General features: G+C 39.9%; 1 protein-coding gene and 1 pseudogene across 2 annotated transcripts in view; one reads left to right on the forward strand and one right to left on the reverse strand.

The window, feature by feature from the left end:
* Window positions 1-17,929, reverse strand: part of KCNMB4 (potassium calcium-activated channel subfamily M regulatory beta subunit 4) — a 68,929-nt gene extending 51,000 nt beyond the window's left edge. Inside the window, exon 1 of the mRNA XM_082422866.1 lies at window positions 17,285-17,929. Coding sequence (XP_082278992.1) covers window positions 17,285-17,620 — 336 coding nt within the window. The 5' untranslated portion in view covers window positions 17,621-17,929. The remainder of the gene's footprint in view (window positions 1-17,284) is intronic.
* Window positions 1,193-7,811, forward strand: LOC309642005 (hypoxanthine-guanine phosphoribosyltransferase pseudogene; annotated as a pseudogene). Its single transcript has one exon. The product of its transcript is annotated as a hypoxanthine-guanine phosphoribosyltransferase pseudogene (transcript).
* Window positions 17,930-19,993: the final 2,064 nt, after the last annotated feature.

A 19,993-nucleotide genomic window follows, 5' to 3' on the forward strand; every position in this document is an offset into this window, starting at 1 on the left:
AATAAATTGCACTTTGAGTAAACAGATTAGAGTATGTTAAAGCCTCAGAAACAGAACTCTGAACAATACATAAGATCCAAAAGGTATACTTCCCATGCACCCTTTCTCAGGAAGCTACTTGAGGATGTACTCCACCAAAGCAAAGGTATAAAGAGGAAGGCATGGGGTCAAGGAAACTGAGTACCTAACAGAGCAGAGACAGAGCAGGCCTAAGGTGCAACCTAAGCTGAAAGTTCGGTTTGGGGCAGTAGGCTGAAGGAGTTCAGAAAAGTTATGCCAGGAAAGTTTTTTTTAAAAGAGAAAATAGTAGAATGAAACAGTTACGTGTTATGAATAAGTATATGAAAAACAGTGTGCAAAGGAGTTTTACAATTCTTTGGGAGAATTTTGTTAAAGTAAGAGAAAGGTATACAAGGAAGTAAGAAAATATTATAAGGGGATGATTATCACTCAAAGAACATAAAAGTTGCAATAAAAACGAACAATACATAGTTAAAATAAGTTAAGCACTCAGTGCTAATTTAGCCAAAAATTATGATTTTTAAAGGATGAAGGGAGGAAAAATGAGATGGAATGGGATGGTGTAAGAAAGCTAAATCCTCAGATTCAACCACAGGCAGGCAATTGTGTCTAAAATATATATATCAAACTGACACAGCAGTGTAAAGCAACTATACTCCAATAAAAACAAAAAACAAAAAAATAAAATATATACATCACAGAGCTTACTGTTTAGAAACATGGAGGTAAATACTAGGAAAAACAGAAAACAAAAATAGTTAAATACGGTTGTTTCTGGATGCCAAAAGGGATTGGGACAGAGGAGTCCCAATAGTAGTTCTATTGAGAACTTTCTCCATTTCCTCTATGGTAATTTGTCTACTTTTTTTTTTTTTTAATTAATTAATTTATTTATTTAGTTTTGGCTGTGTTGGGTCTTCGTTTCTGTGCTAGGGCTTTGTCTAGTTGTGGCAAGCGGGGGCCACTCTTCATCGCGGTGCGCGGGCCTCTCACTATCGCGGCCTCTCTTGTTGCGGAGCACAGGCTCCAGACGCGCAGGCTCAGTAGTTGTGGCTCACGGGCCTAGTTGCTCCGCGGCATGTGGGATCTTCCCAGACCAGGGCTCGAACCCATGTCCCCTGCATTGGCAGGCAGATTCTCAACCACTGCGCCACCAGGGAAGCCCCTACTTTTTTTTTTTTAATCACTATTAGATTGTTTTAGTTTGGAAGTTTGTATTATCCTAGAGAATTACCATATCATCCTATGGTTTCAAATTTACTGGCATTGTATTTGATCAAAGTATTCACTTGAAATTATTTTAACTTTTCCTATATTTACGGTTATTCCCTCATTCTTGTTTCTAATTTTGTATTTTTGGAGAGCATTGCTTTGGTAACTAAACTTTCTGAGTATTCATATCTGAACTTATCTTTCTGAAAAAAAATTCTGCATTCCCTGAACATGCTCAATAAATCTCCAATGGGAAATTATTTTTTAAATTTTTTTGCCGTGCTGCTCGGCTTGTGGGATCTCAATCTCAGCTCCCTGACCGGGGATTGAACCAGGGCCATGGCAGCAAAAGTCCAGAATCCTAACCACTAGGCCACCAGGGAACTCCCTCCAATGGAAATTTTGAAGCTCTGCAAAATTTTAATGCCATAAATTTGTGTTGTTAATTTTCCACCTAGCGGCTCTGCAAAATCAAATAAGTATCTGTTGAAAAACACTGAAGGGCAAGGTGCTTGACATCAACCAGAAGAAAACAGACATTCAGTACTTCACATGGGCATGGGAGAAACAAAGCTCAACGGATGGAGGAGGTGGATGCCACCTCGGAACTAAGCAGTAAGTGCATGCACATGCTCACACACACGCACCCCCCCGCCCCCAGTACTGTGTAAAGCCCTCCGACAACTGCACAGAAAGTAAGCTCCAACCCAGCAGGGATTTCTTTTACCACTGCATCCCCAGAACCTAGAATAGTGCCTGCCACATGCAGGTCCTCCATAAACATCTGTTGAATTAATGATTCTACAGATATTTTAAAATAATGCAACCTGTAGAAGATTTGTACAAGTAGATATTTTCCTACCAGCTATGAAGATTAAGGAATGGAGAGTTGGAAATATTGAGATACCAGAAACTAAGCTGTTGTCTCGATATTACAAAGTTTGTGACAAAGTCCCTAAACTCTTGCCTTGTCTGTGAAATTTTCCCTACTTGATGCCTCAGTAATTATTTACAAATGCAAATGCCAAGGTTTATTTATTCCACAAGTATTAATCAATTATACCTTCTTGGATCATATTTATCCATATATTATCTATAACCTATATTATCAATAATCCTCAGTCTGTGAAGAAACTGAGGATCAAGAGGTTGAGTGATTGGGGGCTTCCCTGGTGGCGCAGTGGTTGGGAATCTGCCTGCCAATGCAGGAGACACGGGTTTGAGCCCTGGTCCAGGAAGATCCCACATGCCGCAGAGCAACTAAGCCCACGCACAACTACTGAGCCTGTGCTCTAGAGCCCGCGAGCCACAACTACTGAGCCCGCGTGCCACAACTACTGAAGCCCGTGCGCCTAGAGCCCGTGCTCCACAACAAGAGAAGCCACCGCAATGAGAAGCCTGCGCACCGCAGTGAAGAGTAGCCCCTGCTCGCTGCAACTAGAGAAAGCCCGCTTGCAGCAACGAAGACCCAATGCAGCCAAAAATAAAATAAATAAATTTTAAAAAAAAAGAAAAAGAAAATTGAGGGATTGTTTAAAAAAAAAGGTTGAATGATTGGCCCAGAGGTGCACACCTAGATTCAGGTGTAGGTATCTCGATTTCAACACCGCAGCCTTTCCCACTATACCAGGCAGCTTCTAAAGGTCTGCTATGTGTGCAGCTCTGCCCTGAACACAATTAGTGAAACCTAAGATGGTCCCTGGAACACGAACCGTAGAAGAGGCTTTCCATTCCTTCAATATTGTGGCAACGTAAATTGGTATGGGTGAGGTGGGTATACAACGCTCTATGGTTTTCTCAAGTAGGTAGCTTCATCTTCAACACACTGATCCTCTCAGTTGTATTCTCTAGTCGTTCCCTGTGTGCTCCACAGAGCATTTATTTTAAAGTAACATTTCTGGGATTTCTCTCATTACAGAAATAATGTTTTACCAGCTATCTGGGCATCCCTTAGCTCCAGTCAAATTGACACAGAAAGTTAACCATCACACCTAGTCTTATACTGAAGGGATGATCATTTATTGCTAAGACAGCTTCATATAATGAGTTTTGAATTATTGCTCTACCATGGTGCAATTATTCTCCCAAATTTGTCATTTTTCTTTCAATTTTAATGTTTTTAAAAAAATATATGTTAAGTTTTTTCTTACTATGTCATTAAATAAATGAGTGTATTCTTTTACGATTTTTGCTCTTGTTAGCCTTAGAAAGGCTTTGCCCACTTCCCAAATTATGTAAATATTCATCTATATTTTTAGTACTTTCATAGTTTATTTTTGTACATTAAAAATGTATTCCATCAAAATTATAATTTTATTTTAACTAAATATTTTCTAAATAATTTTTGAGTATTTTGCAAATAAATTTTATTTGGAAAATTAATATTTTAAAGTGCATATTTTTCCAAATAGTAGGGAAGTTTTAACCTCTTTACAAGTTATTTGAAATGCCAAATTTGCAAAGTAAATCTCCCATCAACATTATTTTTTGGTAAGAGATTTACTGAAATATAACTGACATGCCATTCAATTCACCCCTCTAAAGTGTATAATTCAATGTTTTTAAGTGGATTCACAGAGGTGTACCACTGCCACAATCAATTTTAGAATGTTTTTATCACCCCAAGAAAACACCATATACGTACGCTTTAGCTATCATTCCCAATCATCCTATAGATTTCCCTACTCTAGACATTTCATGTAAATGGAATTGTATAATACGTGATCTTCTGTGGCTGACTTCTCACACTTAGCACGTTTTCAATCGTGTTGTAGCATATCAACACTTCATTCCTTTTTATAGCCAAATAAAATTCCTTGCATGGATATAGCACATTTTATTTGTCCATTCGCCAGTTGATGGACATTTGATTTATTTCCACATTTTGGCTATTATGAATAATGCTACTACAAATAGTCATGTACAAGTTTTTGTGTGGACATGTGTTTTCATTTCTTTTGGGTATATACCTAGGAATGGAGTTGCTGGGTCATAGGTAATTGTGTTTAACTTTCTGAGGAACAGTCAACTGTTTTCCAAAGCAGCTGCAAATCTTTTACATTCTTACCAACAATATCTATGTTTGTCTTTTCACTTTCTTGATGGTATTCTTCAAAGCACAAATGTTTTAAAATTTTGATTATGTCCAATTATCTATTTTTCCTTTGATTGCTTGTGCTTTTTGTGTCATGTTAAGAAACTGTGCCTAATTCAAAGGCATAAAGATTTACACCTATGCTCTCTTCTAAGAGCTTTATAGTTTTAGCTCTTATATTTAGGTCTCTCATCAATTTGAATTAATTTTTGTATATGGTGTGAAGTAGAAGTCCAACTTCACTCCTTTGCATGTGTATAAACAGTTGTTCCAGCACCATTGGTTAAAAAGACTTTTTTTTTCTGTTGAATGCTCTTGACACCCTTGTCAAAATCAATTACTTATAAATGTATACATTTATTTCTGGACTCTCAACTCTATTCCATAGATTTGGAATCTATTCCTTATGCCAGTACCACACAGTCTTGATTACTATAGCTTTCTAGTAAGTTTTAAAATTGGAAAGTGTGAGTCTTCCAATTTTGTTCTCCTTTCTCAAGATTGTTTTGGTTATCCTGGGTCCCTTGCACTTTCATCTGAATTTCAGGATTAGCTGGTCAATTTCTGACAAAGAAAATCCAGCTGAGTTTTTGATAGGAATTGTAATGAATCTATAGATCAATTTGGGGAGTGTTGCCATCATTACAATATTCAGTCTTCCAATCTCTGAACAAAGGATATCTTTATTTAGTTTTTCTTTAATTTCTTTCAATAGTGTTTTGTAGTTTTCAGGGTACAAGTCTTACATTCTTTTGTTAAATTTTTCAAATGTATTCCTAAGTATTTGATTATTTTGATGCTACTGTAAATAGAATTGTGTTCTTAATTTTACTTGTGGATTGTTCATTGCTAGTGTACAAAAATATAATTGAGTTTTGTATACTGACTTTGTATCCTGCAATCTTGCTGAATTTACTAGGTCCAGTAGCTTTTTTTTTTTTTTTTAGGGGATTCTCCAGGAGTTTCTATATACAAGATCATGTGATTTGTGAATAGAGATACTTCTATTTCTTCCTTTCCAATCTGGCTGTCTTTTGTTTCTTTTTCTTGCCTAACTGTCCTGACTAAAACCTACAGTACAATGTCGAACGCGAGTGGCAGGTATGGACATCCTTGTCTTGTTCCTGATCTTAGGGGGAAAACTTTCAGTCTCTCATCATTATGATCTCTCATCATAAGTCTCTCATCATTAGTCGTGGGTTTTTCATAGTTTCCCTTTATCAGGTTGACGAAGTTCCCTTCTATCCCTAGTTTGTTGATTTTTTAAGTCAAGGAAGGATTTTGTCAAACGTTTTTCCTGCATATACATGCATGTGATTTTTGTCATTTATTCTATTAATATGTTGTATTACATTGATTTTATTATGTTTAACCAACCTTGCATTCCTAAAATAAATCCCACTTGACCATGGTGCAAAATCATGAACTCTTCTGCCAAAAAATGAAGAGGAGGTAATACATCCCAGCTCATTCTGTTACTATGATACCAAAAGCAGACAAAGATATCAAAAGGAAACTATACAACAATATACCTTATGAATACAGATGCAAAAATCTTCAACAAAGTGCTAGCAAACCAAATCTTGGAACATATAAAAAGGATTATATACCATGACCAAGCTGGAGGAATTGGGAGTGTGTAGTAATGTGCATGAGATTTCTTTTGGGAGGAATGGAAATATTCTGGAATTAGCAATGATGGTTGCACAACTTTGTGAATACACCAAAAACCTGTACACGTTAAAAGGGCAAATATTACAATATTTGAAATATATATATATATTTTAAAGGAAGCTGCCTGCCTTTTATTTTTCTCTTTCACTGTTCTCACTGCCTAAAAGGCAGACAGACATGATGAAGTTAGGAAAACCATGTTAAGGGATGGTAAAGCAAGAAGACAGTAAGAAACTGGGTGTTTGAATGACCTTCCAGATCAGAATGGCACAGCCCCACAGACTGCTTACAAGCTCATACATTTACAAAAGAAAAAAATCTAGTAGTTCCTTTGTTTAGGTTACTGTTATGAGGTTCCTATTAAAGTAGCCCACCCTTTGCTGTACAGCAGAAACTCACACAACATTGTAAATCAACTATACTCCAATAAAAATTAATTTAAAAAAATAGCAGACTGCCGTCAGCCTGCGCCAGCTGGCTCCGTTATGGTGACTCGCAGCCCCAGCTTCATGATTAGTGATGATGCACCAGGTTATGACCTAGATTTATGTTGTAGACCTAATCATTATGCTGAGGATTTGGAAAAGATGTTTATTCCTCATGGACTAATTATGGACAGGACCAAATGGCTGGCTCAAGATGTGATGAAGGAGATGGAAGGCCATCACATCGTGGTGCTCTGTGTGCTCAAGGGGGGGCTATAAATTCTTTGCTGACCTGTTGGATTACATCAAAGCACTGAGCAGAAATAGTGATAGATCTATACCTATGACTGTAGATTTTATCAGACTGAAGAGCTACTGTAATGACCAGTCAACAGGTGACATAAAAGTAATTGGTGGAGATGATCCCTCAACTTTAACTGGAAAGAATGTCTTGATTGTTGAAGATAAAATTGACACTGGCAAAACAATGCAAACCTTGCTTTCCTTGGTCAAGCAGCATAATCCAAAGATGGTCAAGGTTGCAAGCTTGCTGGTGAAAAGAACCCCTCGAAGTGCTGGATATAGACCAGACTTTGTTAGACTTGAAATTCCAGACAAGTTTGTTGTAGGATATGCCCTTGACTATAATGAATACTTCAGGGATTTGAATCATGTTTCTTTCATTAGTGAAACTGGAAAAGCAAAACACAAAGCTGAAGATGAGAGTTCAAGTTGAGTTTGGAAACATCTGGAGTCCCACTGAATTCACCAGGAAGATTATCACATGTTCTAGTTTTGTGGCCAGCTACTTAGTAGAGCTTACTGAATGTATCTTCTAAGAATTTTATCCGTTTTGTATTTTAGAAAAGTCAGTTGCTGCATTCCCAAACTCTTTATTTGCACTATGAACCTACAGACTATCAGTTCCCTTTGGGTGGACTGTTTGACTGGTGAATGAAAAATCTCTTAAACCACACCACTATTGAATGAAAGTATTGAAATTGTATCTGTAAGAAACATTTAAAGAGAAGAATATATTAGTTTTTTAATTGGTATTTTAATTTTTATATATTCAGGAAAGAACAGAAGTGATTGAATATTGTTAATTATACCACTGTGTGTTTAGAAAAGTAAGAAGCAGTCAGTTTCATATCAATGGCAGTATTTAGAGGTATCATTATGTTGGATAAACCATATGTCCTGGAATTATTTTAGTAGGTTTCAGTAGTATTAACTGTATTTTCCCGCTTGTTCAGATTATTTCCGGTGGAACTCTGTCAACAGTTCCTTTTAAATACAGGTCAATAAGTTCTAAAAACCTACCACTTTTTGAAGTCTTCAATGTAAAAATCCTTAAAATAAAGGCTGTCTCTTTAAAAGGAAAATAAATAAAGTACCCCATCCAATATCCTAATAAATTCAATTAGATTGTTTCTACTTTTTCACTACTACAAACAGTTCTGCAGTGAAAATCCTCATATATATTTCCTTGAATATGTGTTACAGTTTTTTTAGGGTAAACTCCTTGAAGTGAACTTGTTGTCACTTCACTTGATTGTCACAGTGGTTGTCAGGTATGCACAACTTCAGTTACACATACTATTGATATGTTTGATTATTTTTCTGAGTGGTTGAACCAATTTTCCAGCAATCAGTAGGATTTAACATTTTCTCAAAACCTCACCAACATCTGGTCTTATGAAACATTAAGTTTTGCCAATCTGATGGGTGTGAAACGGTATTCCATTATTGTCATTTGAATTTCCCTGAGATTACTGGAATACAGCACTGTTTCACATTTATTGACCATTTGAGTTTTTTCATGAATTGACTGTACATAACACCTTCACTGATTTTCCCATTATGTCATATGTCATTTTCTTAATGATTTGTAGACATTTTCATAAATGCTGGATAGTCCTTTGTTGATTACTTGTTTTACCATTATCTTCTACTAGTCTGTGGCTTACATTTTTACTTTGTTTACAATAATTTTAGTCATATGGAAATTATCGTTTTAACATATTCAAATGTATCAATCTTTTCCTTTTATGATTTGTTCTTTAAGCCTTATTTGAGAAAATATTTCTTAGGCCTATGTCATAAAGATATTTTCCTATTCCAACGACTGAAAGTTTTATAGTTTTCTTTTCACATTTAGGTTTTATTCCATTTGGAATTTGTTGTTATGGGTGTGAAGTATGTATCACATTTTATTTCTTTTTTACATAGAGCTAATTGCTCAAGCATCATTTATTCATAAGGTCACTCTTTCCCTGATGAATTTCCCACATCTTCTCTGTCTCTCAGTAAAATTTAATCATTTCTAGCTTAATTTCACTGAGGATATAATCTTTATTATTTCACTGCTATGAAATTTGTTAAGGCTTTCTTTATGGCCCAGAATGTGATCGGTTTGGGGAATTGTTATGCGGGCACTTGAAATGATGTGCACTCTGCTGCTACTGGATATACTATTTTATAAATGTCAATTGGGTCAGTTGTTAAACATGTTATTCAAATCTGCTGGATGTGTATTGATATTGCTTTTGTCTGACTGTTTATCAGTTACAAACAGAGGTGTGTTAAAAATCTCTCATCATGATAGACTTGTATATTTCTCTCTTGAGATATTTCTATATATTTCTGCTTTAATTTTTTTGTTTTTATGTATTTCAAGGTTATATTTTTAGGTACTTCCCAATATAGAATTGTTATATTTTGTTGAATTAACTTTTATAATTATGAAATGTCCCTTTTTATCTCTAGTAACATTTTTTTGCTTCAAAGTCTACTGTATTTCATATAATACAAGTACTCCAGCATTTCTTTCTTCATTTTTTTGGGGGTTGATGTTTGTATGGTGTATGTTTTCCAGTCTATGATCTCTACCTTTTAATTGGAAGCTAGTCCATTTATATTTAATATAATTATAAATTTGGGTTTAAATCTATCTTTTTTAAAAAAAATTTATTCTACCTGTCTACATTCTTTTTACTCTCTTTTATTGCATTCTTTTAAATGGCTTGCTTTATATTATTTCATTTTCCCCACTTATTAGCTTGGTAGTTATATACTTTTTTACTGTATAAATTCTTGAATTCAACACAGAACCACTAAATCAGAAATTAGGGTGAAATTTCTGATTCAGTGGGTCTAGGATGGGACTTGAGAATATGCATTTCTAACAAGTTCACAGATGATGCTGATGCTTCTCATCCACTGCTCACACTTTGAGAACTATTGGTTTGGAGGAAGAAATTGACTAGATATAAGGAGATTAGTGAAGAGATACTATAATAATCAAAGCAAATGATAATATCTTTGACCAGGATAGTGGCAATGAAAATTGAAAAAGTATTAATACCAGAGAATAATGATACCATTGATAGAAACAAAAGATTCCAGAATAGAAGCTGGTGTTAGAGAGATAAAGATGATTTTCTTTTGCCATTTCTCTCCTTGTAACAGAGGAAACAGGTAATTATAATCAGAATAGATCTTACTCTCACTAAGTAGTATTATTGTCTGGTTTTCCATTCTTAAGAACTATTTTAAAATAAAGTTGTGTCGATAAAGACAATTGTATAAATATATTTATTACACAGGAAAAGCTGGATTAAACTCCTAGGATTTAGAATGTAATTTTCTAGGATTTAATTTCTGCTAATGAGATACAACATCAATATATGCTGCTGCAATATTGTTCGATTATAACTAGTAAATTGGACATTGGATAAGGTTTCAAAGTCCATTTGGTCTACTGCATCAGTTAGATGAATGGCACAGAAGAATTTAGATGAATGGATATTTCTTCACATGTGCTTCGGTATACAGAGAACTTCTAGTGACCCAATCTGCTGGATTCTGCTACTCAACCAAGCAAATACATGAAACAAGTTTGCTTGATTAGTTTATTTACAAAAATGATCCTAAATTTAAATAATTTAATAAGCACATAGTTCCCTCCACCTTTTCTTTTGGCCATGCCACATGGCTTGTGGGATCTTAGTTCCCCGACCAAGGATTGAACCTGTGCCTCCTGCAGTGGAAGCACCGAGTCCTAACCACTGGACCACCAGGGAATTCCAGTTTTCAATTTTATAACAGTGTTTATTTTAAAAGAAAAGAGGGTATTACTAAAACTCAAAAGTACAAATTTTTACACATTGATTTATGTGACCTAGAGAATACCAAAGGCACAGCATGAGGACTAGTAAGAAACATATGTAATATTAAAAACCATTCTGTTCAGTATTTTACTGTGAATATTTATGATAATTGTAATATAAATATACTGTTTATCTAGGAACTCAATATGAAATTCTGCTAAAGACGGGAAAAAAATTTTAAACCCAAGGTAAATAAAACTTGACATCTTCCTTCATAAATGAGTACCAAAAACATTTTAGATAAACAAAATTGACAACTAAAAAAATCTTTATGATTCTGAGGCAAGTTTGTGATAAAATATATGCATTTTTCCTCCAAACTTTAACTGAAATATATTGTAACATCACAAATCTCTCTTATAAAAGTAAAAAGTTTCTGATTAGAGTTTGAGATACATAATTTTGGGAGTTCTTACAAATAATTGAGATCTTCGTAAAAGCATCCACAAATGGATGTCAGGGAAGGATTATGATAAGTAATCTCAGACAGGAAAATCCTAGCAGCCTGCAGATTAGATTGTTTCTAAAGAGCTATAATATAAGTGGATATTATCTGACCAAGTTTTCAAATATCTTATCATATTAGTCACCTACTCAAAAGCCTTCCTTGACTTCTGTATTAGTTTCCTATTGCTGCTATAGCATAAATTTAGTGGCTCAAAACAACACAAATGTATTATCTTACAATTCTGAAGGTCAGAGTTCCAAAATGGGTCTCACTGAGCTAATATAAGGACACCAGCTAGGCTATATTCCTTTCTGAAGGCTCTAAGAAAGAATCCATTTTCTTGCCTTTCCCCACTCCCTTGGAAAAGGGGACTGCCTGCATTCTTTGGCTTGTGTCCTCCTTCTGTATTCAAAGCTGGCAACAGTCAGTTGAGTCTTCTTCAGATTGCATCCCTCTGACCTCCTCCTCCACATTTAAGGACCCTTGTGATTATACTTGGTCCACCAGGATATCTCCCTATCTTAAGGTCAGCTGATTAGCAAACTTCACTCATCTGCAAACTTAATTCCCCTCTGCTGTGTAACATAAGATATTCACAGGTTCTGGGGGTTAGGGTGTGGACATCCTTGGTAGGGGGCATTATTCTTCCTACTATGGCTTCCCAATGTCCACCAAACCCATCCTATCTGTCAAGGACCTCTGCATTACTGGCCCCAGTTTACTCTCCTGTCTTACCCCCAGGGCTCTGATCTTTGTGCCCTGGGTTCCAGCCACACCAGTTTACCTGCTGATCCTCCAACACAGCCCATACTCCACAGCTCCACAGCTTTGCTCCTGGCATTTTTCTCTTCCTTGATATTCTCTTCATTCCTCCTCACCTTTCCTCCCAAGATAAAAATTCTATTCATTCTCAAAATTTCATGGCAAATGCTTCATTCTCCAGGAAGCTTTTCCCCTAATCATTCCACTCTAGATGTTTCTGTCATATTGTTTGCACCTCCCAGTAGAACTTGAGGTTTTGCCTTGTTTGATATCTTATCTCCTCTGTTAGATAATGATCTCCTTGAGGGAAGAAACTCAAGAATTCATCCTCACTTGTATGTCACTTAGGCATATCTAAAACTGAACCCTTGTTTTTCATGCAGACTCCTCCAAAATTACTCTTCCTCCAGTTTTCCGATCTAATAAAATAATCCTCCATCCCCAGTTGTGCTTGCCACAAACCCTGTAGTCATCCTCGATTCTTTTTTCTCCCATTCCTCACATCCAACTCATCAGTGGACCTTATCAATGCTACTCCCTGATCTAAGTCACCATCACCTTTCGCTTGTCCTACTGGACTCCCTATTTCCAATCTTGCGCTCGCGAGTGCGTGCGCACACACACACACACACACACACACACACACATTCTGTTCTCATCTCAGCAGCCAGAGGGATCATTTAAATTTTTTAAAAGTCTGAGTCTGATTCTATTTCAGTCCTGCCTAATGTCAGATAGCTTACCATCATGCTTAGCCTAGAATCCAAAGTCCTTATAATGTTCTATAAGGCCCTAGCCTCATCTCCCACCGTTCTCCGCCTACTCACTATCGTCCTCACTGTTCCTCACACAGGCCTGGCAGTCACTTGCCTCAGAGCCTTTGCACTTGCTGTTGTGGAACACTCTTTCTCCAGATAGCCACATGATTCATTCCCTTATGTCCCTTAGGCCACTGATCATCCTCTCGTGTTCTTTGGGTCTCTGGAAATATCACTTCATCAGAGCCACCCTCCCTGATGGATCCTATGCAAAAGAGGAGCCCTCATTCCTTCTATCACTGTCTATACCTTTATGCTGCTTGAATTTTCTTTGCACACCTATCATTACATGATACTACATTATAAATCTATTTCTTGTCTGTCACTCTCCACTAAAATGTAAGCTCCATGTGGGCAGAGACTTTGTGCTGATCTCTATTCCAGTCCTAGAACCTGGAAACACACACACACACACAGCACAAAGTGGCACTTAATAAATATCTGTTAAATGCATGAACTCATCTTTGTATGTCCTCCTGTTTCTTGCCCAGTTCTCTGATCATAATCGATGCTGAAGAAGTATTTGTGGAATTAAATTTTATGTACATCCCCAATATTACTTCATATCATCACCAGAGGAAAAACAACCACAGTAAGACACTTTTTCATGGAGAAATAAAGACTGTAGACAAGCTGTCACAATTCAGATGAGCCTTTTATTACTTAGTTTTGATATGATGGACCTCCCTAGAGCACAAAGTATTGCACATTTAATTCAAGGATGGAGTTCAGAAATTAACCCCAGCAGACCACACCATCTACACAGGAAGTATGTGTGTGCTGGGGGGTAGAGGCACACTAGTATGGATGTGTAGGATACCAAGAAGGTAACTAAGCCACAATTCCCTGTAGTTCATTATATCCAATTTCAGGGTATATACTTAAAAACCTAAAGCCTCTTCTAGTTCTTGCCTAAGTTTTTATTCTCTTGAATGCGTTTCTCTTACTTTTATAGTAGTACTGGTTTCTTAGAAATAGATGTTTGTCCTCTCTTTCTAGGTTTTTCATATCAGAGAAAGAAACTCAAAAATAAAACATATAGCCTCTAATCACCTGCTCTCTTGTTCCATATACAAGAGGCTGGTTTTAAAAATTCATCTTTTCTTTGCAATCCAATGTAATCAATGAGGCAAAAGCAAATGTTTGGAACTGCACAAGCTCATTTCCTTTACATTAAACCAATTTTAAATGTTTGGAACTGCATAAGTTCATTTCATTTACATTAAACTAATTTTAAATGATTCTCTTCTTTTCCTTCAGAATTTGAGTCCCTCCTCTCATACCAACTCCCTATGTTCAGTAGCATCAGTAACGTCTTTTAACCCAAACACACAAATATTAATCACAATGAATCCTTTCAGTTCTTATTTTACTTTTCTTGCACAACAGATGAGGACATTTTCTAAGCCAGTGTTTATTTTTACTCTGTCTACAGACTAGAATTACTTGTAGAACTTTTTTAAAAACACCAATGCCCAGGACCCACCCAAGACCAAGTCTGAATCTCTGAAGGCTGGACCCAGGCATCACAATTTCTTTTTATCTTTTTTTTTTTTTTTTTTTGGCTGTGCCACGCAGCTTGCAGGATCTTAGTTCCCTGACCAGGGGTTGAACCCGGGCCCTCGGCAGTGAAAGCATTGAGTCCTAACCACTGGATTGCCATGAATTCCCCAGAATTTCTTTTTAAAGTTCCCCCAGTGATTCTAATGTATGGCCATGGATGAGAACCAAACCTCTTAGCACACACAACCGCGAGTCACAAAGAGATAAGGCAGTGATGAGAACAGTAGCCAGAGGAAGCTGACCCCAAATTGAGATTTTGCTACGGTCAATTCAAAGAGCAGATCCTTGCCCTGTGGATAATTAGGACTTGACTTGATAATTAGGATAACTGACTTGAGTACTATATTACATGGCTGAATACAGTGATTGCTTTAGAAACAAGGATATGATTCAAAACATAAGTTGAATAGGACTTAAAGATATTTTAAAGAAATTATTAGTCAAAGGTCTAATTTATTCACACTGTCTTCTTTAGCAGTCTATGGCTTAAGATGTTAGATATGTGCAATATTCTTTCCCCTTCCCTGCTTTTTACTGTATCTAATGCAGCAAACTCAAGGGAGGGGAGAAAGTCCTTGTTCTCTTTTTCTAAAAAGAGATTTCCCAAATGGCTTCTTGTGGTAGTGGGCCATGAAGAAGAGAAGGTTGAAGGTGATTAGGATCCAGGACACTGTAGGGAATCTAGACATTCTACAAAGAGAATGGGGCACCATTCTGGTGGGGCACCCAGGCCTTCAATAAAAAGGTAAGGTCTGGGTAGCCGAGATGTAACAGCAACGGGCCGTGGTTATTGCCTAATTGCAAAGGCACTGTGGAAACATTCTGCTTACGTACTGGACTCTGGCACAATATTTTGGTTGAGCTGAATTTTTCCATCACTAATTGCTTATGAGAATTTCCAAATTGAGCACTTCATTGCTCTAAAGTCGAAAAGTGACTGAAAAAGAACACACTTATGTTCTATAAATGGTACGATGCAATCATAATTTGGATAAATAGATATATACTGCTTTGGCCGAGGAAACCTTGACTAAATTGAATGGGATGTTGTTCATCATTTTCTGTAACATTAACATATCTTTCTGCAGTTCTGTCATTTCTTGTATACTTTACTTTATAAAATCTTATTTTGTTCAGATACTTATTCAAAACGATTGTTGCCAGGATCCAAACTGGCACTGGAAGAAAACTGATTATTTGCAACAAAAAGAGAAAAATATCGAATCCTAGGATTACATATAAAGCATTACCCCTCCTTCCAAGTGATTTAAAAATCTATGTCCTAAATCCCAATTTATTTTTTTTGTCAGATCCTTCAAAATTACCTGGAAATTGTGAAACAGCCTTTATGTAGTAAATTCTATCTTCTCAATGTCTTGATTAGATATTAGCCACTGACTGGAAAACGTGTACGTAATTTATTAGTGCCTGAACCACAATCTTAAACTAATTAGCAATGTTTCACCAATTATAACAACACCTTTTAAATGATGAACTACCATATAATTTCTAAATCACTATTTCTTTTTGACACCTTTCTTTTATATTAATGGTTTAATCCTGAAAAAAGTGATGTTTCTAAAACCCTGCAATTTGTTTTGAAATTCCTGAGCATTGAGCAGACTAATTTACCACATTTGTCTTTGAAACATTATTGCTTCTTCAAGACTTTGAACATTATACTCTATCTAAATTCTGTATTTCTATATTTACTGCTTATATATTATCTTCATTTTTAAGGTCCTCTTCCTTTGTCAGCAAGGGCATCTTTTTTAAGAGAAGTCATATATTTTTCTTTAAAGGAATTCCCTTTTTAAAATTTCCCCAATTCAAGAATTTACTGTTTAGGCGACAAGAACAAGAGGTTTACTGTAGAGAAATGAAAAGCTTATTTTAAATACTTGTAAAATATTGATATAGGATTCTTTCTTTGGATTGATATAATTATATCCTGTCACACTTAAAGTTGTTCCTGTGTACACAAGACTCATTCCCTTCTGGACTGCTTTCTTGCTCGATCTTCAAGCACTGCTCTCACAAAGAGGGAAAATGCCAGTAACTTCAAAGACGATAAACATCTTTAGTTTGATAGTTAAGCAACAAGAAGAGCAAAAAAAGGCCAAGAGGAGAAAGAAAAAACGAAAGAAAATCCTTCCTGCAAAATCAGGTGTACTACAAAGCTCAATTAGTTCACACACTGAGGACACTACTTTTTATAAGTTTTTTTCTCCACTGGGAACAGTTTTCTGAGTGTCCCTCTCTCTGCTCTCCATCCCTCGAGTCTTAACCAGGTTTTTTCGTTTTTGCTTGTGAGAACGAAAAAAGTTGCAGAGGAAGGAATATTCGGTACATTTCACGGAGGGTTTTCTATTTTCAGAAAGTTTTACCGTTTCCCAGGTGGCTCCCAATTGTTTCTAGACACACAGAGTCACTAGGCTCCCTCTAGACCCTTCTGAGAATCTATTTCATGAAAACTAGGAGTCCGCCGTACCCGCCCAAAATGGATCTACGCAGAATTTCGCGTTTGATTCCACGTTGTTTGTCGACCCACGAAAGTTCATCTTTGGACCACAAGTTAAAAACGTCTGTCTAGAGTTAAAAGGCAAGGAAACCTCTAACACCTTTCAAGGGGCTAAAAGACTCCCTGCACCTCCCAAGGCGAGTTCTGGACGCGGCCAGTGGGAGCTCGGACCTTGACCATGCGCCGGAGTAGGTGTATCCCCGGCTACGCACTGGCTTTAACCGGAGGAAAAGTTAACTTTTGGCTCCTTGCATTTCTCCAAAGTCAGTCCTCTAGGGCCCTAACCTAAGCTGGGCCAAGGCCTCAAAATCTGGGACCAGGCAAGACAGGTGTGTAAAGAAAGCCTCCGGGCACCACGCACGGGTCGCCGTGCACAAACCCGCCTGAAGGACCGGGGGGCCCGGGGCTCCCCGATGTACTTACTCCTGGTTTGAGTATAGCCTGCGAAGCCTCGTCGCCTCCTGGTAACGCAAGCATACTCCCAGCCACCCCGCGCAGGGTCTAACACTGACGCTCCCCCCGCAAACCTCAAGATCTCCGCAGGAGCGAGGCATCCCTCACGGGGCGTCCTTACCTTGGGGTTGGTCAGGAGCTGGTGCTCGTCGCTGTGCAGTAGCGCCCTGGAGTTGGACTCGGAGTTGTTCACGTAGACCTGGACGCAGGGGTACTGCGAGGTGCCCCTGCAGTCGGCGCCACAGGTGAAAGTGCACTCGAACACCTCGCCGATCTGCTGCACCGACAGCACCGTGCAGTTGGCCGCCGTGGCTTGCAGATCCTGCAGCGCGGGACTGAGCCAGCAGAAACCGAAGATAAAGAGCGACACGACGCCGGAGATGATGAGGAACAAGCCGAGCCGGATGCTCTTGTCCTCGGCTTCCGTGTACTCGTAAGCCACCCGGAGCTTCGCCATCGCCCCCCACTCCCGGCGGCAGGCACGTTCCCCCCGCCCCCTCCCGCCCCCGGCGCCGAGCCCGACTGCCTCGGGCGGGAGGAGCCGCCGCCGCGAGACAGCAGGGGAGTGGGCGGCCAGGGGGAGCGCGCGAGAACAAAGGGGCCGAGGCCGGCGACGCCCCCGGCGGCGGCAGCGCCCCCCCACCTCCCCGCCCAGCAGCCGCCCGGGCCCCGGAGGCTCGCGGCGCCGCCGCGGTTTCAGAGCCTCCTGCACCCTCGGGCGCTCGGAGCGCTCGGGCGGCTCCTGCCTCCAGCGCCCCCTGCCAGCCTCCGCCCCCGCGCTTTCCCCGCCTCCCCCACCCCGCCTCCTCTCGCCCAGTGTCTCCCAGTCTCCATCGCCCGCCTGCCGCTGCTCCGCGGACTCGCCGGGCAGCTGCCCGGAGGGCAGGAGCCGCAGGGCTGAGGCGAGCCCGGGGGCTCCCCCGCGAGGGAGGCAGCTCCGCCCGGCCCCACCCGCCGCCGACCAGGGTCCTCCCGCCCCGCCCCGGGGCGTTTCCCGTGGGCGAGGGGCGGGCGAGCCCCGGGGATAGCGGTGGCTGGCGCTCGGGATTCTCGTTAAATCCCTTTGGAGGGACATCCGAGATAAAAGCTTAGGATCAATATAATTTAACCGGAATGAAAGTTTAAAACACAAAACAAAAAACAAACGAGGGAGAGGGTGTAGCTCAAGTGAAGCGGCGGGAATTTTGAACTCCAAACGGGGATTGGTCAGCCACCGGGGAGAGTGAGCCAGCGGCCAGGCGGCGGGCGCTCCCGGGGAAACGGGCCGCCGGGACCAGCAAGACTCGGTTGGAAACCCCTGGGCGAGCGGCGTGCGCTGGGGGGCGCCCCCGTGGAAACCCTGGCGCCAGTTCCCACGCTTGGGGCGGGAGCGCACGCGGCGGGGCGGGAGGCGTGACCCGCTACCGCCCCCTCCCCGCCAGCGAGAGCGGTAACGGTCGGGCCTCAGCGTGCCGGCGCTGCCAACCGCCCTGGCGCAGCCGGCGCTCCCTCGGCCCCAGCCCGGCCCGGAAGGCAGCAGGAGAGGAGTCAAACAGGCTGAATCAGACGGAGTTTGCAGTGGAGGCAACGCACGTGGGGGCAGGAGCCTGCGACCGGCAAGACCCGGGAAACTCGCTTCCTGGGTCCTGGGTGGACCTCGCGGCAGCTTAGGTCTCCGGCTGCCGAGTCGACCCCAACTCAGTTTGCCCTACGGCTGGGGCTGACTGAGTAGGGACCGGAGGAAACAAGTGCAGAGGCTTGCAGCCCTGGAAGGAGACACCACTTTCCCCATCAGGACCGTCCCCTCGCTCCCGGCCTCCCGAGAACAGGATCCTCTCTGTTCTGTCTCCCTCCTTAGGAGTCTTGCCACCCTTGGCCCATCCCGGAATTTGTAGATGAGCTTTCCAGGAGCGCTGTGCAAGGCGATAGCGGCGTGCAGACTCACTTTGGGACAGGTACCGTTCGTAGAGCTGCGTCCTGCTCTCTTAATTCTTCCCTCCACACCCACCTCCCCACCTCGCCCGCGCATACCTTCAGCCTCTATACTTTTCGTGACCTTTAAAAAAAAAGTTAAGATGATCTTTTTCCAAACCACACTTCTATCAAAATATCAAACTTGGAGAACTATTTCGACCTACATTTTGAAGAGTCAGAATGTTCACTTTGCAAAATATATATATATTTTTCTTGACTTGCAAGTCCCAAATGAATATACTCTTAATTAAATTCAGTTATGTTCCTGATGAATATGGAAACACCAAGTCATGGAATTCTTGACTTCTCTTTCTTGGATTTCAAATGTTACTTTACTGGTATAGTACTTTTCAGCTGGAGTCCCGATCTGCTACTTTGAAGTACTCCTTGACGTGGCAGGTAACAATATTTCCAAGCAAGGGGTAAAGCAAGTTTAATTACAGGAAGACCCTAAGTGTTTTTCTGAATAAATTAAGAAGGTGCAGGGTTTGGAAAACTTCCCAATCAGGAAGACACTTTGTACTTTAATACCTTTCAAGTTTTGAGAGACTAGATTTCTTTCCTTCTTTACCTAGGAATTATATTATTTTCTTCCCTTTCTGTTGGCATAAAGACAATTGTTAGTGGTTACACACACTACCTGAAAGGAAAAGTGAGTTTAATAGTTGAAGCAGCTTAACCTAAGATCACAGATTTTCAGCGTGAATCTTTTTCCTACGGCAGGTTATAATTATCTTCCTTTTCAAGAAGGCTAAAGCCAATCTAAGATCTGAGGCAGTGGTGAGCAAATAAGATCCTATTATCTTTTAAGATCTCATAGCTCTGATAATGCTGAGCAACTTGACCTTGAGGCAGAATTAATTCCTATAGCGTTCAT

Source organism: Balaenoptera physalus (genome assembly GCF_965194825.1).
Source record: "Balaenoptera physalus genome assembly, chromosome: 13".
In the NCBI taxonomy this organism is placed as follows: domain Eukaryota; kingdom Metazoa; phylum Chordata; class Mammalia; order Artiodactyla; family Balaenopteridae; genus Balaenoptera; species Balaenoptera physalus.